This window comes from Euprymna scolopes, chromosome 8 (genome assembly GCF_053919585.1).
Source record: "Euprymna scolopes isolate OS-2025 chromosome 8, ASM5391958v1, whole genome shotgun sequence".
NCBI classification, from domain to species: domain Eukaryota; kingdom Metazoa; phylum Mollusca; class Cephalopoda; order Sepiida; family Sepiolidae; genus Euprymna; species Euprymna scolopes.
This window is the reverse complement of record NC_136489.1, coordinates 92,800,793-92,822,041: the sequence shown is the minus strand read 5'-3', so window position 1 is coordinate 92,822,041 and position 21,249 is coordinate 92,800,793. Positions and strand designations below refer to the sequence as shown.

Here is a 21,249-nt window from a genome sequence, read left to right as displayed (position 1 = left end):
CATGGATGCGAGTCAAATTAGTTAAGCTTTAATTTTTCTAAAATAAATATAAGAAAATAAATATTAAATATTATATTTCATTATTTATTAATGTAGAAAATTGGTCTTTCTCAACTCTATCATTATTTTCATGAAGGGTGCTCAACTGTGATTTAATCTCCTTTAAAACATTTCCACCAAGAACTCATATATTTTCATAATTTACTACTGACTTCTATTTAGGTATTGAGCACTGCTAAAGAAAATACCTAAAATATGTTCTCTTATAACATTTTATGTGTATACATGAAATAATAATCGTTATTTTCATGGCAGGTGCTCGACTGAGCTTTAATCTATGGTATTCCTAGTAAAACCTTCACTCGTCTATCTACAACCACTGTCAACAGTTTTCCTTTCTCCCTATCTCTACTTAAAATGAAAGGAAAATTCCATGAACAAAGTTTGTTTTCTTAGAACTACCCGCCTATGGGACATGATACCATTGGGCTGCTATCCAACTGACTACAACATGGACGCTTTCAAGTCCTATTCTTAAGTTGTCTTCTTAAATAATTACATTCTATCCAATTTCTACCGCTATTGATCATTACGATGCTGTCTCATCAACCATCTGACACTGATTAGATCTCATCCTCAAGTGGCCTCTGGACCTTGATAAGTGGTGACACCCTTGTAATATATATAACTACTTCATTTACTCACATAAAATTAATATACGAAAGTATAGATTTATGCGTAAACTTTAAGTATTTACTTCAAAAGTGCTCAATACGTAGGTAGAGCTAGTTAGTAATTTATAAAATATATATGGCGATTAAGCTACACTGAACATTCGGCGTTTCATCCACTCTAGGATTCCTCAGGCTTATGCGCGGATTCTGAGGTTGTTTATCGTTTTTATATGGTCCTCTTCTATTGAGGATTTAGTTAGCCAATAAGCTTTCTAGTATCCACCGCACCCCTTCCTATCAGCCAATGGGCATGTCTTTTATCGAACAAAGGATCTGTTTTAAAATTAGGTTAGTAGTTTAAGGCAGACATTTTCTTTTTTTTTTTTGTTAGTTTGTATATAAATATACATATATATATATGTATATATATATATGTGCATATATGTATGTACACATATGTATATTTATATACAAACTAACAAAAAAAAATGTCTGCCTTAAACCACTAACCTAGTTTTAAAACAGATCCTTTGTTTGATAAAAGACATGCCCATTGGCTGATAGGAAGGAGCGCGGTGGATACTAGAAAGCTGATTGGCTAACTAAATCCTCAATAGAAGAGGACCATATAAAAACGATAAACAACCACAGAATTCGCGCATAAGCCTGAGGAATCCTAGAGTGGATGAAACGCCAAATATTCAGTGTAGCTTAATCGCCATATATATTTTATAAATTACTATATATATATATATATTATTTATTCGAAGGTAAACAGTTACATTTGGTTGCTACAAACAACCATCTGTTTCAGTCAATGAGACTTCATCAGGCGACCCTGAACCATTCGAGGCTATAGAAAAAAAGGAAAAAACTGATCTCTTCAAAAAGATAATAAAAGTTGCGAGCTCTCTAAAACTCTAATCTTTTATTAGAGAGCTTGCAACTTTTATAGTGTTTCTTTTAAGAGCTTAGTTTTTCCTTTTTTTCCATAGCGTCAAATGGTTCAGGGTCGCCTGACGAAGTCTCATTGACTGAAATAGATGGCTGGTTATAGCGACCAAATGTAACTGTTTACCTTTGAATAAATAATAAAAATATTTTGCTCTTGTTATCGAGCACTATCTAACAACTTTATTGTATATATATATATATATATATATATATATATATATATAGAGAGAGAGAGAGAGAGAGAGAGTCATCCGCATTCAGTACTGTTTCGCTAGATGCATCAGAAAGTGGCCATTAAAAACGATGATCAGAACTTTAATAATTCTACTTACTATTTTTTTAAGCTTATAACTACTTGAAAAATGTAATTCAAACCCTAATTTTTTTCAATTAAAGGAGCAAAGACCAATTTTTTAAAAAATAACAGGTTTAATAGCAAATTATGCAATATTTGTTTTTTTTTAAGCGGTTTTCTTTTAAAAAAATATAAAGAAAATCAACATATTTTGACTTGCTTATAAATATATGTATACATATATAAATGTCAAAAAATCACTTACCTAAAAAAAATACTATTAAATCGATAGTTCCATTCTTCATTGTTAAGAATTTATCCATATTTATATTTTAAATTCCATGTATTTTTTAAATAAAAGGATTTTTTAAAGCGAGGGTCATAGAAGATCGCATTTTCGTAACGTGGTTAGCGCTAAGGTTAAAAGAGCTCCTCCTGCTAATATGAAATTTATCAAATATGGATTCGTCAAAGGGACATAAATAATGTTTCTTTTTTATTGCGTGTGTTAACCAAAATTAGTATTTTTCGTCCTCCCTAGTTAAAAAAGAACGCACATTCACTTATAATTTTTTCCCCTAAAACAAAAAATCCAGTTGACCGATTTTTTTTTTTTTTAATTCTCTTAATGAAATACACGAGTTTTTGATTGATATATTTTAATACTTTTTTATTGACTGAATTCTTTTTTTTTTAAATATCTAAAAAAAGAAAACATTGCATGAAATAGAAAAATTTGCCATCAGCGTCTGGAATTTACTTGACGATATAAGCGTAACATGAGCTTTCATTAAAAAAAAAAATCAACGTGGTTTTTAAAAAAAAAAGGTTTTACACTTTGGACTTTACAGGTAAATTTAAAAAAAAAACTATTCTTTTTTTTGTTGTTTTAAATTAGAATATTTTCTTTATTGATCTTTTATCTTCAATTTGTGATATATAAAACTTTGGTACATAAATTAATTATTAAAATTTTAATAGACATTTCAAAATGGGGGCGGTGAATTTGAAAAAAAAATGTTTGTCTAAAATATTATATTTAGTTTATTGAAAAGAGCATAAAATTTCACATTGACCTTGAAAATATCGTAAAAATTGAACCAATAGAAAAATTTTGATAAATTTTTAAAGTTTAAAAATTGAAAAATATTTAACTCGTAAAATTCAATTGATTTCATTACGTAAAAAAATGGCTGCATGAAGGCAAGCTGGCATTTTGTAAACACTGTTTTTTAAAAAAATAAAAAATAATATTTCTATAATTTTTAAACAACTTTAATAGTTTATTTTAGAAGTATATTCCATACAGAAAATAAACAACCCACTTTAAAAAGAGAAATTACGAGTTTTTTTTTTATATTTTATTCGCAATTTTCTGTTAGGATGTCAAAAATTCCTCCAAATTTCTGATACACCTACTGTTTCGCTGTTTCACAACTTAACGTCTTATCATTGTGTATTGTATAAATACATTTTCTAATCGTTTTATGAAGATGGGGCATCCTACTGGATGTCAGACATTCACCCACTATTTCAGTCATTCCAACTAAAAAATCTTTTTAAAATTTTAACCGTTTCTCTAAGTGCAATTGTTTGTATTCCTTTTGCACTTGGTTCACCGGGTATATTCGACAGGTAGTTTTTGAGATTCCTTTTCATAAGTCCAGTTGCTCCTATAATGACTGGAATGATGGAGATTTTCTTAAGATTCTAGTTTCTTTTCATATCGTACATAAGGCCTTGGTATCTTTTACCTTTCAGCTCTGTTAAATCCAGCATCATTAGTGACACTTACTTCAACTAGGGTTGCTACTTTCTCCCTCTTACCTCATATCACTATATCAGGCTTAACAGCTCTATTTTCTAGGTACGTAGCTGTAGAAATTTAATAATCATAATGGATGGTGTATGACGTATTATGTATGGCATAATTGCGTTGACACTCCGGTTCTTGTCAGATCACTGAAGTTAAGCAATGTTGAGTCTGGTTAGTACCAGATGAGTGATCATTTGGGAATTCTAGGCAATTTATGTGCTCTCTGCCTGTCTCGGCATTTGTTTTCAGTCGTCTTGTACAGACACTTCACTTGTCACTGGTATTTAATAATGTCGACTCAGGAGAGGTGTGATTGGTGATTGCGCACCTCCTGCCACAAAGATTTCACACGCAGGCACCCCTATGTGGGTATCCATAGTCTGTTAAAGACTGAAGGAGCCCTTTTTTATGACTTATTCAATATATAAGAAGTTATATTCATGCAGATATTCTACATGATTTATACTTCTGTAATATTTGCGTAAAAAGTTTTTAGTAAACACAAAACTCTTTCCATATATATTTATGTATATGTATATATTTTTGTTTAAAAAAATTTTTCCTATCAAACTCCTCCTAGAGTTTTTGGTCTACAGACATGTAACTTCATATATAAGGTATTTGAACCCATGCAAAACTTTATATTTGGGTTTTAGCCCGGAAAAATCGGTACAAAAGTATGAAATTGGATCTAATATAATATAATAATAAATATGAAATTCATCAAAATATCATATTTGAGCGCCTTTTACAATGAGGCAATGTTGGGCGCCATGCTAGTATATATATATATATATATACATATATATATATATATATATATATATATATATATATATATAGAGAGAGAGAGAGAGAGAGACAGAGAGAGAGACAGAGAGAAAGAAAGAGAAGCAAGAGATGATTTATTTTCAATTAAAACGTTGAATAATCAATGTAAGATGGACTGATTATCCAGAGTGCGATTGAAAATGCAAAATCAATATTCTAACGTTATTCACATATTGATCGATGCTTTAATTTTAATTTGCAAGTTAGAAATCAATTCAATGGACTTTTCGTTAATGATCGCAGATCAATATCACAGCTGTTTGCCGTGTTGCGATAAATGTTCATTAACTGGGAAACTGTCCGAACACCAATGTTTGACAGATTCTAATTAAAAAGGAGAAAACTTTTATCAATTTCATTTACTTTTTGTTTCCTTTTGTTGATTTAATCAATTTTACTCACTAAAACGCTTGTATCAGTTATAAACTTGAGCTGGGCCTTTTAAAGATCTCATTAATAAAACGAGGTGGATTGATCAATGGTTATATATAGCTGGTTAATTAGGTGTCGTTTGTTTCTTGAAATCAGGACACTGACCATAATTTCCTCGAATAGCTGGACACCAATAAAAAAAACAAATTGCTGTTGCTGTTCTTGTTGCTGAGCATCGTTCATTAATTTTGAATGAATCAGATTATTGTTGCTGGCATTCGTTTCCTCAATATCTTTCCAGTTAGAATTTTGTTTGGAAAGACATTAGATACTTACGGCAGAGACCATGTGAAGGTTCCTAACATTCCTGCAGGGACCATGTGAAGGTTGCTAACATTCCTAAGTGAAAATGTTTCCATGGAAACAAAATGGAGCAACAGCAGCAGCAGCAGCAGCAGCAGCAGTCATTCATTTCGTATGAATCAGATGATTATTGTTGGTATTTGTTTTCCCCAATATCTTTTCAGTTAAAATTTTTTTTTCTAGAAATATATTGGGTACTTATAGGAGTGACCATGTGAAGGTTGTCAACATCCCTAATTGAAAGTGTTTCTGTGGAATGAACTGAACTTGAACTCGACGCACATAGGTTGTCAGTCCGTGTCGTTAACCACTTAGCTATCGTCATCTCTCAGTTGCAATTGCCGCAGTAGTGTTCACTTTGGTCCAGTTAAGATGGTTTCTTTCCTGGCCCGCAGCATGACAGACCATATATGATGGTCATGAACAAGACGATTAACTGATTGTGATTCAACTATCAAAGGTTGCAAAGAAGACTAAGACAAAGAATAATTCACTTCTTTTTTTTTTGTAACAACAGCATTTATTACCTCATTCTCCCACCATGTGTGACTTCTCGTTACGGCCATGACGTCACCCATGTCTCCAACGTGCTCATCGTTTCTAACGTGTTCTTTCTCCTTTTCATAGTCTTTATCTTTACCAGTGATATCAATTCGCATGCATTGACATATATGTGTTTGTGCTTTGTTACACATCTAGCTACTATTTTGAATGTTATATTCCTGCATTCAAAAATGGCTGTCATGATTATTAATTGCAAAAAGTAACTGTTATATGCTCTATGCTTAATTGAAGTTTCACCAATATTATTTAACTTATTAACGCTCCACAGTGTCTACGTTTGTGATATAGACAATAATGTTAGCATTTAGGATCAACATATTTGACATGCAGGCAATGCTGATTAATCCTTGCTCCCATATATGTCATCATATTCGATGCCATCTTGGATTTTGACTATAGATTGTCTACTCTTTGACATGAAGAAAATGCAATAAAACAAGTTCTTGCACTTTTTTTTTTTCGGTGTGTACTATTTATTTCATATGTCGACTCTACTATAATAAGCTAGGGCTACCATTAAATAAAGATAACAGTTGATACATTACATTGTGATTCGTCTATTTGTTGTGAACTCAAAAGTATTCAATAAGTTGAAAACAATTTCATACAACTTTGTCAACTTCTTCTTGTCACTACAAAATCATACAAGTCTCATATAAGTGACTAGCAGCGCTAATTGCCGTTGCTCGGGAATGGATGGGAAGCCCAGACAACAAAACAGAAGAGTTAAAAAGAATGTGTGTTAAACCTTTCTTTTAATCTCTCTCTCTCTCTCTCTTCCCTATTCCCCCCTCTCTCTCTCTCTCTCCCACCCTCTCTCTCCAACCGCACTCTTTTTAGCAACTGGTTCAAAATAATAAAACTCTTTTTAGCAACTGATTCAAAATAATAATCAAGCAAGATCAGAATCAGAGATGTGCCGCTGTACAACTCGTGCTCTCTACCGATCCAAATCATGACAACAGGATCATTGCCAGCAATCTTAAAATGCATCGCCGGATTGCCACGAATGACAGGGATGTGCTCAGAATGATGAAAACAAAGTTTCCAGCCACGGTTATGGTCTTTGGTGTGGTTTCAAGCAAGGGCCACATCATGCTGCCTTACATTTTCGAAGTCGGCTTGAAAGTCAACACCAAAGTGTACCTAGATATATTGAAGAGTATGGTGACCTCTTGGTGCAATCAGGTGGCCACTGGTGGCAGACCCTGGGTGTGGCAGCAGTACTCTGTGTCGGCCCACAAATCCAAAGAGACCCAGGCTTGATTCAGAAGGAGTGTTATGACTTTGTACGCTTCTCTCACTGGCCTTTCCCTCTCCTCCTTTGACCTGAGCCCACTGAACTACTTCATTTGGTCATACGTCGAGAGCATCACTAACATGATCTCTTGCAACACCAAAGTCAGTCTGATTGCCGCCATCCACCGAGTATTCGCCAAGCTCCTGCCTGCATGCTCTCAGTTCCAGACCCATATTGAGGCAGTGATTGAGGCTGAAGGCAGCTACATTGAATAGATGTCAGCTCTTCTACATAATCAAGTTACCTGAATTATTTTTTCAATAAAAATTTTAAAATAAAGTTGTAGCGTTGTTTTCTTTTGGGCGGCACTTTTATCGTTCCACCCTGCATAACCAGGTCAGAGAGGGGAAGCGTCAAACTAAATCGATGAATCCAATAATGTAAGGTTTTTTTAAGTGTAACTTTGTAGTTTCTGACTTTTATCCGGAGTACAAAATTATAACTTTCTTTTAGATGCTTAAATTCCTCATCTGCAATTTTTTATTAAACTTATTTTACTTGAAAAGTTTATATCTCACAAAACAAATCCATTATCGTGTTTTGTTAATTCCTTTTTTCATTGCTCTAAATGTCTTTTGTCTGATTCTCAGTACAACCCCAGATCAATTCTTGTCCCCCCAAAAAAAATGTTTTTAGCAATATTTTCACCCATGTTGACTCGAAAACGACATTTATTTAATAGAAAGGGAATTATTTTCCATCATGAAAATGCTCATTCTCATCGAGTACTACTGATTAAAGATCTAGGAGAACTTGGATGGGAAATCTTCATATTCTGGCTTAGCTCCCTTGGATTATCACTTATGGTGAGGATTAAAAAAACATTTGGATCACCTTAGATTAATGTCACGAGAGGAGATTCACATGTTAGATTATTATTCCACATTTAAAATACCAGAATTTTACAAACGAGGCATTTATAAGCTCATTGGCAGATGGAATCAATTTATAGAGAGCAAAGGCCATTATTGTTATGAATAAAGATTTTCCAAAAACACAGATTTACATTTTCAAGTTGAAATTTTAAATCAGTAAAAACGTTTGCACCAACTTGATACTTGTAATAAACCGCTATATCCTAAGTAATTAAATTGCATTTTTTCCATTGTTTTTTTTTTTTTTTTTCAGTTCACTAATAACATTCATTATTCAACTGACAATCCATCCATTTCATTAAACTTTATCCTTGAATGGCTTTTGGCTTTGATAAGTGGTGACTCATTAGTAAAAAATAATTTTTAATTTTGGATTTAAAAAAATAACTTTTATTTTAAAAAATGATTAATCCATCTGGCCTTGGCTGTTGATTAAACAGAAGAGTAGACTAGACTCCAGCGGATCATGGATACATTTAGTACGATATGCAAGGCTTTGTTCAGTCTTGACAGACTATAAATACCCACTTTAAGGATACTTGCACATGCAATTGTGAGACAAGAGTTGCGCAATCATCAACCGCTCCGTGGACTCACTCTTAAAGTACATCTAAGCATTATGGAGAGGGGGGTGAGCGAGGGTCACTCTATAATAGATTACTTTACAATTACTTTTAAAAAGAAAAAAAAAAGAAGTTTGTTTTGATAAAATTTTCTATTCATTTGTTTCAGAATTTGTGGTCTGGGCACGGCTAATGGTTGGTTCCTGCGCATAAACACTCGTGTCCACATTGACCAAGTGATTGAAGGTTTTGCTCAGCACTGCGCCTATATGGATCGACTGGAAATTCAATGGGATCCAGATACAATCCGATTCAGTGATAAGAGCAACAAATTTGTGGATCACATCCGGTAAGTAGAGTTTATCATAAATTTCTTTTCTTCCAATATATATATATATATATATATATATATATATATATATTATAAGGTAAAATTAAAGCCAAGAACAATGCGAGATTTTTTTTTTTTCTCTTGAAAAAGGACTAATAAGTCTGAAATATATTGAGATCTATAACACCATTGGATACAACAGAAAAAAAAAATACTGTTGTTTAGAGTTTTACTCTATATAAAAAAAAAAAAAAATCTCGCATTGTTCTTGGCTTTAATTTTACCTTATAATTTTCTTCAACAATGCTTCAAGCAAACGACAACCTACTTATATATATATATATATATATATATATATATATATATATATATATATATATATATATATATATATATATATGTATATATATATATATATATACTACTACTACTTTTTTTTTAATAATGTATTACAAAATAAATGAATAAAAATCCCATGTTTTTCCTCCATAAATTGGTTCCAGACGCAGGGAAATTTAATGTTTGAATGATATTGATGGTTTGGATCACTTTGCTCTCTTTTGAAGTTCATCAAACGGAATTTCCATGAATAAAGTTTCTTTCCAAGAACTTCCCAACTATGAAAAACGTTGCCACATGATTGTGGCAGATTGCTTTTCTGAGAGCTGCATAGTCCTCTTCAAATCTAATGTCATATACTTGTCTCAAATCTTATTTATTCCATTCATTTTTTAAAATCCTCCCATTTAAAATTATTCATCATCATTTAACTGTTAATCTATTTATCTCATTAACCCTTATCCTTGAGTGGCTTCAGCATTCAGAGTGGCTTTCAGTGTCGATTCTTTAGTAAGAAAAATAAATCTTACCATGAGTGCTGAATATGACACAAAGTCGAACTTAGTATGAGATGAGATTGATACTAAATGACGTAAGGATACTCCCCATGGCCATGTTGTGTTCAGTAATGTCCACCGATATACATTTATGTTTCACTTCTAAGGAATACAATGGTTATCAGTCTATAGACTGATGTGATAACCATTGCCATGTTCAAGCCTTGTTGTGGCTACTTAATCATAAGATCAAGCATTGCTATCACATTGGAGGAGGCGCCACTTAGAGCACTTTTTCTTGCCTTATCAGAGTACAAAATCGATTTAGTAATCTAGTGGGTGATGATTTTTTTCGGCGCTTCTACAGAATTGGGACGAGATTTTCAGAAATCGTAAAACCGAATTTCACATGAAAACAATAGTATCTACGTATTCTTCGTATTTTTAGATGATTATCTCCAAAAATGATGAAAATTGATAATGTAGAGAATTTTTTATTAAAGAAAATAAAAAATAAAATTTGATGAGAATGATCGTAAAAGACAGGAGAGTTCAACAAGGAGGTAATTTTCCATTCGAATTAAACAAAGATGGCAGCAATTTTTCACCTGCCAACACGATTAAAATTGTTTTGTTTACTAATTCAATAATATTCAGGTAATTTCGACTGCATAATTTGGAAGCTACCATTGTAATTTATTAGAATTGACAAAAAAATCAGTAGAAACCATTGTTTTTTATCTGAAAACTCCATTTATCGACTACAAAAGCTCGTCCCAATAATGTAGAAGCACTTTTTTTCTCTTCCCTACACATCACAGAAGAGAAGTTGCTGGTCTTTCTCTACTCTATCGTTATTTCCATGAAGGGTGCTCGACTGTGATTTAATCTCCTTGTAAAACATTTGCACCAAGAACTCATCTTGTTATCACAATAGAAAAGAATGTTTCTTTCTTCCTCCTTATGTCTGGTGTCAGGTAAAATTTGCTTTCTAAAGACTTCTCATCAGTTACGCACATTATCATTGGACTGCTTCTCTGCAGATTACAACAAGATCGTCTTCAAATACCAAATATCAACAAATACTTGTTATAAACCGCTATCATGAGCAATCAGATTTTGTTCTTTCCATTCAGTCTTAACCTCAGATAATATTCATCATCCAACTGACAATCCATCCATTTCATTAGCCCTCATACTCAAAAGGCTTTTGGCCTTGATAAGTGGTGACTCATTAGTAAAAAAAAACTTTTGAGAGAGGGGATTTAGAAAAGGTATTAATCCATCTGTCCTCTAGCTATGGGTTAAATAGTAGGGTAGACAAACGTTGATAAGGTAACAAGTCTAGGAGAAGGAAAACTCTAAAATATGAGGGGCATTCCAAAAGTAATGCCTCCTACTTTTTTATTCTGCCTGAATGGATCAGCAGGGATCGCAAATTGCAGTGTTATGATGACTGAATTTATGCATTCATGACTTGCTTGCAGATATTGACGGTGTGAGACTTTAAGAAAGCAAAACCTCTCATGGAAGTGCATCAGAAATGGAGATGCATCATTAAATTCCTGGCAAAAGTTCATTTAGAATGATGGAGACTATGTAGAAAAATAAGTTCTGGAGCACAAAGGGTCGCTCGTTATAATGGTACCACTCCTGTCTTTGTAGCTCTTCAGTTTTTTTAGTTTAAAAAATAGGGGACTTTACTTTTTGAACTACCCTTGAATGACAACATGCACTCTGGATGCCCAAGCACAGCCATCGTTCATCGCTGGAAAAAGTGCATTACAATGGTGGTGATATGTAGAAAAATAAATTCTGCAGCACAAAGGGTCGTCTGCTTTAATGGAAATACTCCCGTCTTCGTAGCTCTTCAACTTTTTGAGTTAAAAATAAAATAGAAGGCTTTACTTTTTTAATGACTATTGTAATATCATTTATAACCGGGGTGAGGTTAGCACTTCTGTAAAAGTAATTTGTGAAAAGCAACCTGAACTTTAGTAAAAAGAATGGCCGGTAACAGAAGTACTTTGACAAGTTACCAGCTTCCTCTGAAGAGAGGTGGTACTGAAGTGGATTAATCAGATCAAATCAAAATTTTTGGCAAAAACAAGAGCAACGTGCAACAAATCATATAAGACAGCAATTATACAAAATGATAAAAACGCATTGAAATTTTAAATATTGAGTTGGAAACTAAGTTCTTGCCGTTTGTTGGCAACTAAGCTTTTCCTATTTTTTAAATATATTGTGTCAAAATCAAATGGTTTCTACTGTAAAAATATTAAGAACCTTGTTGAACGTTGGGAAAAAGTTTTGAACACAAATGGAGAATACATCATTGATTAAATAGTTGTTAGTTGTTATTTTTAAAAAATGTAGATTTAAAAACGGCAAGAACTTTTTTTTTTTTTAAATTATTATTATTATTGTATTTTCACCCCAAACAAAGCACAGTACCACTTTAGTGTGGGGTGCTACTATCTGAGACATAATTGCAAGGATACTATGTAGGGTGTTGAGCAACAAGATGTCTGTTTACATTACACTTGAACTTCTGCATGTCAGTTGTTACGACGTATCCCAATCCTACTGGGGACAGTAGAGATGGGTGACGTAACGAAATATATATATATATAAAAAATAAAGTGTTCCAGGTTCCTTGATAATGCGTTGTTATGGGAATGGGACAACCGTCCCGAAGACAACAATAAAATGAAATGTACTGGACAACGAAATCACATAATAAATAACGAGGACAAATATCATCGAAAAATTAACATACTTTTATTTATATAAAAAAAATAAAATAAAATTCAATTCAAGAAAAGAAAATTAAATATGCCTAACTAAATGAAATGATTTAATGAATTCAAATCCTACCGAGAGAAAAATATATCAACAGTCAATGTTCACATAAAACAAGAAATCGTCTGCTCAATTAGATACAGGTTATAGGATAAGAGAGAGATGTTGGAGAAATGAAAGTTTTGATTGAAAAACTCTCTTAATGTCCTTTGAAATGCGACCTTTCTTTCGTCTCCTTTTTTTATATATATATATTTCTTTCGTGTAAATTGTTTATGTTTGATTACGCGCGCGCAGGTTAATTTTCATATTTTTGTCCTTCGGATGATTTCTGTTTCATTACGCACGTGTGTGTTAATTGCTCCAAATATTCGTTTCTGAAGCTCATCGAAGTCCTTGATTTACAGGTTCCTTCCTTCGCTGGGTTCATTCTTTTATTCGGTCAATATTCTAACTTTGACCGCTGATCATCGGCTGATGTCGTCGATATCTACCTTCGCGACGCCACTACCACGTCGTCACCAACCCGACCTTCGCTGACTTACGTCTTATCGCTTTGAAGCGAGACGTCCGCTGCCTGCTGACAACTTTTTTCAGGCCTCTCTCTATATATACGATCTATCTCTCTCTTTCTCTGCACAGTTTCTCTCTCTCATTTCTCTCTATCTTTCTTTTCTCTCCCCTTTTACACTCTTCGTTCACAGTATCTGTCGCTCCCTTCTACTCCTGCTCGCAGGCCTCCTCCTCCCCTTTTTTTCTTTGGTTTTGTTTACAAGATGTGACCGAGCAGACGTGAATTGAATCCTTTTTGGCGCGAAAAATGATACAGTGAATAAAATACTGAAAATACATCTCCTCTCGGCTAAAAATCAATAAAATAATTTATTATACATTTTAATAAATGTATCACACAGTACAGTAAGGGAAGCAGGAACCCGAACGGGAATTCCAAAGTCTAGAAGTTCTGGGGAAGAAACTATTAAAGTAGAAGGCTTTCAGGAATCTGGGGATTTCTACTGTGTAGGGGTGGGATTTTGCTGCTTGTCAGGTTTGTCAGGGGTATTTACATCGAGGGGGTACAAGGGCTTGTAATTTTTTGAAGCATCCACCATTTAAATACTTGTAAAACAGGCAGAGGGATGCAACATTTCGTCAATGGAACAAAGGTTGAAGTTTAGATGACAGTTCGAGACCTATTAGGTTGGCGACACTCTTTTGAACCATGTCCAGGAGTGAGAGACTAGTAGCAGATGCACCAGCCCAAATGTGACAACAGCACTCCATACATGGGCGAATGATGGCCTTGTAGAAGTACAGGATACTTCTACTTTCTAGAAAGTAACTTTCTAGCATGGTAGAGAGAGCCCACCTTCCTCGCAGCAGCTGCAGCAATGCCCTCGATGTATCTGTTCCCACTCATGTTCCCTGTTAATGTTAAGCTGAGAAGTTTGAACAAAATACTTTCAAGTAGTGCATCATTAGCCATAGCTATTGGTGGTTGAGAAGGTTTCTTGCAGTTATTAAAGGAAACGAGCTTAGTCTTTGCAGCATTAAATGTTACCACCTATTTTTTCCCCCCATTCCATTACAGACTGAAGGTCTTCCTCTAGGGTTTCTGCCATTACCTTGGATATGTGTTCATTCGCTTTCTCCTCGTGCCTGTTATAGAGCAGGGTGTCGTCTTTCTCTACTCTATCATTATTTTCAAGGCAGGTGCTCGACTGCGCTTTAATCTATAGTCTTCCCTATAAAATATTCATGAATGAAACTCGTCTAGCTAAAACTACTATCAGTAGTTTCTTTCTCTTTCTTTCTTTCCCTCTCTCTCTCTCTCTCTCTATCTATCTATCTATCTATCTATCTATGACTAAACGAAACTTCCATGAGCAAAGTTTTTTCTTAGAACTACCTGTTTGTGGAATACAGTGCCATGAGGCTGCTTCCCATCTGACTACACCATGGTCGTTTTCAAGTCCAATGTAAATAAATTCTTGTTTAGCCGCCCTCTTAAATAACCGAATTCTGCATACTCATTATCATCATTACCAATCATCATTGTGCTATCTCACCGTCCACCTGACATTCATTTAATTCTTTCCTCAAATGGTATTTGGGCCTTAATAAGTGATGACACCTTAGTAAAAAAAGAAAAAAAAAAGCATAGGAGATGTGTTCAAAGCAGTAAACTTTGATGATATGGCCACATTGAAAATAAATGCATGAGAGTCCTTGGGTTAGTGGAACAGTGGGGGTAGCGGGATCAACTCACAGAGAAAAGCCAAGAAAACCATGGGAGGAAGTGACAAAAATGACCTTAAGAGAAAGAAGGATAAAAAAATGACCTTGGAAAGTTAATTTGAAAGTCACTTTCTACAATCCATCCAACACATGCTAGCATGTAAAATGGACGTTAAACCAAGTACAATGATGATGACTGTTATTGTTATTATTGATCATTATTCATAAATTTCGAAGAATCAGATGATTATTGTTGGCATTTATTTCCCTGATATCTTTCTAATTAAAATTCTTTCTAGATAGACATTGGGTACTTAGAGGAGAGAGACCACATGAAGGTTGCCAACATTTCTAAGTGAAAATGTTTCTGTGGAACATACTGGATTGTTAACCACTTAGCCACCAGCACCTCTTTGATGATGATGATGATGATGATGATGATGATGCATTAAAAGGACACTAAAGACGAAAGGGAAGAAAAGACAGGATCAGTATATCAAGATATTTGACAAGATTTCTTTGTCATTACAACTTCAAGCAATTGATAGTTTGTTTTTTTTTTTTCTAAATGTTAGATATTATACATCCGGGGCAACGCTTAACAAGATAATATTAACTGTGTGTGCATTTGTTTTGGATTTCTCAACAAATAAAAAGAAAAGCTGGCAAAGTAAAAGATGGCAGTTTTGTCTTTCCCATGTGCTTATTGATTTGTGCATATAAGCATTTGAGAGGATTGTTCACAACTACGTTGTATTGCATAATTACTTGTATCGCATTTGGTATTGCATCATATTTACATAAAGAAAGATCCCATATTTAAAGATCGAATGCTTCAATCATTGGCATAATTGCTTCACAAACAAACAAGGTGAAGTGTCTCCTTGATAGGGCGACTTGTTTAATTAAAATCGTTTACACAAGGAAACCGAGTTGGAATCTTCATTATAAAACGGAGACGTATTTTACGAAAATGAATTAAGCACTGATTATGCAGTCAGTAAAATTCACTAGAGAGTTAATTTTTTAGATACGAGATCAATACAGGAATTAATGCAACTATTTTATTTATTTACTTATTTTTTTAACAAAATCTAAAAATAACTAGCAAAAATCAATATTATTTGGATTTCACAAATACCGTGGTGTAACAGTTCATAAACAAACATTAAACAAACCGTTTTCACACAGTCTTTTCACACACGTGCACTTGTGGGTTTTGCCAGTCAGAAATGAAGAAAACAAATCAAATAATAAAAGTCTTTCTTACATACGTCTGCAATCGTCCCCACTCTCCGGTCACCACTCTTCTTCCATATGTGGCCATTGCTTTAATAATGATTGTGATCTTCTGTTTACTCAAGAAAAATCTACTCATGCATGGAAACAAATAGAGACTCGTTGCCAGGGTATGTTTTACTGTCAACGGTCCTTCGAAAAAGTGGTAAAAAAAATCAAATATATAACAAATAAATGTTACCAAATGCAAGATAAGTTACTCTTCTACCGAATTGGGTAGGTTTTTAGTGTTTTTAATAAAATGTAAAATGTTTAATCAGCTCGAAAAACAAGCAAGTTCAAAGAGTACACAACCACAAGAAAAAGTGGCCACCATGTATTTGTTACACAGCCATTTTTTTTTGTGTGCCACCGTGCCCTTTGAACTTGCTTGTTTTTCGAGCCGATTAAACATTTTACATTTCAGTAAAAACACTAAAAATCTACCCAGTTTGGTAGAAGAGTAACTTATCTTGCATTTGGTAACATTTATTTGTTATATATTTGATTTTTTTACCACTTTTTCGAAGGAATGTGAACAGTAAAACATACCCCGTTGCTCTTTTAAAGATTTTATTCAGAAAGTTTTCTTTGGGAGGGTAATTTGCTTCTCATATTTCTCACTTAGCCTTAAAAATGTTCGAGGACAGACAGAGTCTTGAGGAAATATTCACTTAGATTTCTACATTGTCTGGCATGTCCTGTCTACCCTCTTCCCCGACTCAAACTGTTTAGAAACTCCATCCTCTCCTCTGAACACGTGATTTAATTTTTCTGTAATATTATTTCATTCCTAACTTTCTAGCACGTTTTGTTTAGAGAGCTGATCTTTGAACCCTCGTATCAATCATGCTAGCTGCACTGTCTATTTCTGTCTGCTGCCAGATTACTGTGACATGTACTTATGTAACTCTCTTGAAATGTATACGAGTTAACATAGTCTCTACTTACTGGCATTGTGTTTCAATATATAACAATGGTTAAGAAGTTAAAATAGCAAATAATTTATTGTTTTGCTTTAGTCATGAAAGAAATCGTAATGAAACGAAAACAGTTAAAAGTTTCAAATGTGAATTTCGCGTTATATATATATATATATATATATATATATATATATATATATATATATATATATATATATATATATACTTCATTTACTCACATAAAATTAATATACGAAAGTATAGGTTTATGTGTAAACTTTAAGTATTTACTTCAAAAGTGCTCAATACGTAGGTAGAGCGAGTTAGTAATTTATAAAATATATATGGCGATTAAGCTACACTGAATATTCAGCGTTTCATCCACTCTAGGATTCGTCAGGCTTATGCGCGAATTCTGTGGTTCTTTGTCGTTTTTATATGGTCCTCTTCTGTTGAGGATTTTAGTTAGCCAATCCGCTTTCTAGTATCCACCGCGCCCCTTCCTATCAACCAAATGAAACGCCGAATATTCAGTGTAGCTTAATCGCCATACATATTTTATATATATATATATATATATATATATATATATATATATATATATATAAATTGTATCTGTGCATTTTACAGAAAGTGGTGAAAGAATTATGTCATTATTCAAAAACACATTATGAACATATAGAGGGGAGCCTTAGTAAACTATTCTATATTATAGACAAAGGATACTGTTCAGTTTGAATTTAACTTGAAAATCCTATCTAAGAAATAAAACGGTTCATAAACTGAAGTAATATCAAGTTATTGAGTTTGTAAAATCGTAATAATGGATTTTGAAAAAATAAAATTTATTCGATTTATTTATTTGTTTTAAAACATTATCATCAACGCTCTGATCCCCATCTGTCTGGCATCAATTGTGATGGATGGCTCTCGTCTGGGTGAGGCTCTGTGTTTTGACAAGCTTCTGGGTTTGACCTTTACTCCTGATCTGAAATAGAACACGTACATCAAGTCTGTTGCCAAGGTCGCTGGAAAAATGGTGGGATCCTTCTACCACTCCAGAAGATATCTCACTACTGATGCAATTCTCTATCTATATAAAAGCCAAGTACGTCCAAGGATGGAATACTGTCGCCATATCTGGGCAGGAGCTGCTAAAAACAGCCTATCCTGCCTTGACAGAGTACAAAATAGACTTCGTGGCTTAGTGGGGGATGCCCTTTTCTCTACCCTGCAACCTCTCTCCCACAGAAGAGACGTTGCGAGCCTATCCTTGTTTTATCGTTATTTCCATGGCAGGTGCTCGTCTGAACTCCAATCTCTGGTCCCCCCTCACCAATCTTTTACGAAAAACACCCGTCTAGCTGAATCCACTGTGAAAAATTTCCCCAACTCTATATCTGTGCCTAAATCAAAACGTGGATTCTATGAACAAAGCTTCTTTCTTAGAACTGCACGCCTGTGGAACTCTGTTCTGTCTGCCTGCTTCCCTCCGGACTACAACTTGGATGTGTTCAAGTCCAACGTTAACAAATTCCTAATGAACCGCCCCCTTAAGTAAACACTTCATCAAATCTCCACACTAACGTAATGTACTTGCAATAACCCTTATCCCTGAGTGGCTTCTGGGCCTTGATAAGTGGTGATCACTGTGTAAAAAAAAAATTAACAAAAAAACAAAAAAACTACTTGCCAAACGTGTTTTTTTAAACCAAAATGTATAATTATCAAGCAGCCAGAATTAAAGAATGAGAATACCAGAATCATGGAATGTAGCAGTATTCTAAAGTATTTTCCCTTACGTAAACAACTAACCCAGTGTATAGTGGTTGTATGTTAATATATATTTTATAGAGGGAATATGGTTGCTATTATCTATTCAGAAGACATTTTTGGGAGAGATAGAAATCTCAGAATAAGTGTAATATTTTTTGTAATAATCAAATTTCTGCTTCTCTTTTCTATTTTTAGTCGATTATGTATAGTATTAGGAGAGGTTTTCGTTGTAGCTGGCTTGCCACTTGGAGTAAGGTTTAGTATTAGGGTTATGGAAAGTTTTAAAGGGGTGAGTTTGCCAGTCGGATCTAGTTAGTGGTAGGTTAAGTAATTATAATTTTTATTTTACTAACTTAGAGGGTTAACTACCCTAAAATGCTGTAATGGTCCGGAAATGGGAGATCATTTCATGTTCAATTTTTATGTAAAACAGATCTTTATTCATATTATTTGGAATTTTCGGACAACTTTTTTCATCTTGAGTATAATTTTCACAACGTTTCGGTCGATATAACCTCCGACCTTTTTTAGGTGTATCTTATTGAACTTGGGACAGTTCCTGTTGAACTCAGGAATTTGGACGGAATTTTGAATGGAATCCTTTATTTATGGGGTAGCATGCTCTTGTTCTGTCAGCAATGACTGGATAGAGGTCCTAAGTAATTCGCAGTTGCTTTTTATTTATTTAGTTATTTTATTTATTTTATTTTTTTTTTGGTCGCCCACATTGAGACTTGAATCTTCAACCTTCACATAACGGAAGATCTCCATTCTAAATTAATCCCTTGTTTTAAAGATGTTTTTAAGCAAAAAAAAAAAAAAAAAAACAGGTTAGGAAACAGAAATAGACAAATTTTCTTCAGGCAAAAGATCAAATCACAGATGCGGTTTAGGCTTTCAGAGCAATGTTTTAGTTTGCTTGAAGCATTGTATGTAGTGGATAATATTTTTATTTCTTTCTGAAAATGAGATTTGTCTTGAAAATTCAAAGAACATAATAACACCAGTACTACTTTGATTTGACACAATTAATAATTGAAAATTGCGGGAATCTTTCAATATTGCCATTTATTCTGTTTATGTATAGACTTCAAGCGGCATAATTATGTCAACAGGTCGGTTATCGTTAGATCACCAAAGTTAAACAACGTTCAGCCTGATCAATACCCATACAGGTTACCATTTTGGAAAATCAAGCATTATATGTAGAAGGATGTCAACAGCTCTCTGCAAGCACTACAAAAACTTAACGTCGTCATTGATTGAAGACCAGATGTGCATTTGATATTCCCATGAAACTTCCTCCTCTGGAGGAAGCCGGTTCAATCCATTTAGGGTATGGTTTGGTTGGTTTCGGTATGGTTTTGGTTTGATACATAGCCTTCAAACATAACTCCTTACAGATATATATATTTTTTTATTTGTAAGTATATCAGCTTCAGTAGTTCTGATTTTACATGTTTTTTTTTTTATTTCTGTTTCAGATTGCGATGCCCTCATCTCAGATCAATCACTCTGAGCGACGGTGAATATTATGAGATGGTTAAGTCCAATTTCGAGCGTGCTGACAGGAAGCGAGTCGTAAGGACGACTATTAACTACAGCACAAGCATCGTCAGTTTGCTGACTCATTATAATGACTTGCTGTTTAATTAAAGACATTTTCTCCATGCTCTCAACCACTATATCACCATCTCTTGTGTGTGCCTGTGTGCTAACACTAGATACCTGAATGTACCTTATGACCTCTACCAGAGGATCAAGTATTCTTCCAATCCTTACCTTAAACCCTGTTGTTTTTTCTCCCCATGAAATGAGTTTACATCTTGGCAGATATGATTTTGTTTTTCTCTTCATAGTTAAAGGAAGAGAAAACGAACAAATATGGTTCGGTTAGGGTTAGAGTTATCCACTAGTAAGATTTACAAGTTTGGACGCATGGATTTTTTTTTAACCAAATAAAAATAAAAAAAATAAAAAATAAGCAAGCATAGAAAAAAAAAGCGAAGGATGTATTTTAATTAATTCATTTCTAGTCACAAGTAACGGACGATATTAAATTTGAATGCTATTTTATTTTCTCTTCCAATAAACAGCTCGGTTCAAAGACACATTTTTCCGAGTGGAGGTGCACTAATTTATTTCAAAGAAAAATACATTTTGTACAATTTTTTCTAATAAAAATTATCAAACAAACAAAACAAACAAAACACAAACATACAAAAATTGTAAAAATAAAAAATAGAACTGAATAATTGCTAAACCAGTTAAAAGAAAACAAGTTTTAAAAAACTGATTATAACTATAAAAAAATGTCATTTAAATAGATCAAAAATATATTAGAGATTCTTTTTCATTATTTTAAAACTCAAGTTTAATCTGCCTGTATACTTTGAAAAGATACTGATAATTTGTAGATTTTAGTCACACAGTCCAAAGTCCATTTCTTTTATTA

General features: G+C 33.6%; 1 protein-coding gene across 9 annotated transcripts in view; it reads left to right on the top strand.

The window, feature by feature from the left end:
- Positions 1 to 20,990, top strand: part of LOC145283636 (F-box/LRR-repeat protein 12-like) — a 738,609-nt gene extending 717,619 nt beyond the window's left edge. For all 9 annotated transcript variants that reach the window (XM_080132593.1, XM_080132590.1, XM_080132591.1 and 6 more), the window contains 2 exons: positions 8,777 to 8,956; positions 20,279 to 20,990. In XM_080132593.1, the coding sequence (XP_079988719.1) occupies positions 8,777 to 8,956; positions 20,279 to 20,450 (352 nt within the window). In that variant the 3' untranslated portion in view covers positions 20,451 to 20,990. The remainder of the gene's footprint in view (positions 1 to 8,776; positions 8,957 to 20,278) is intronic.
- The last annotated feature ends 259 nt before the right edge of the window (positions 20,991 to 21,249 follow it).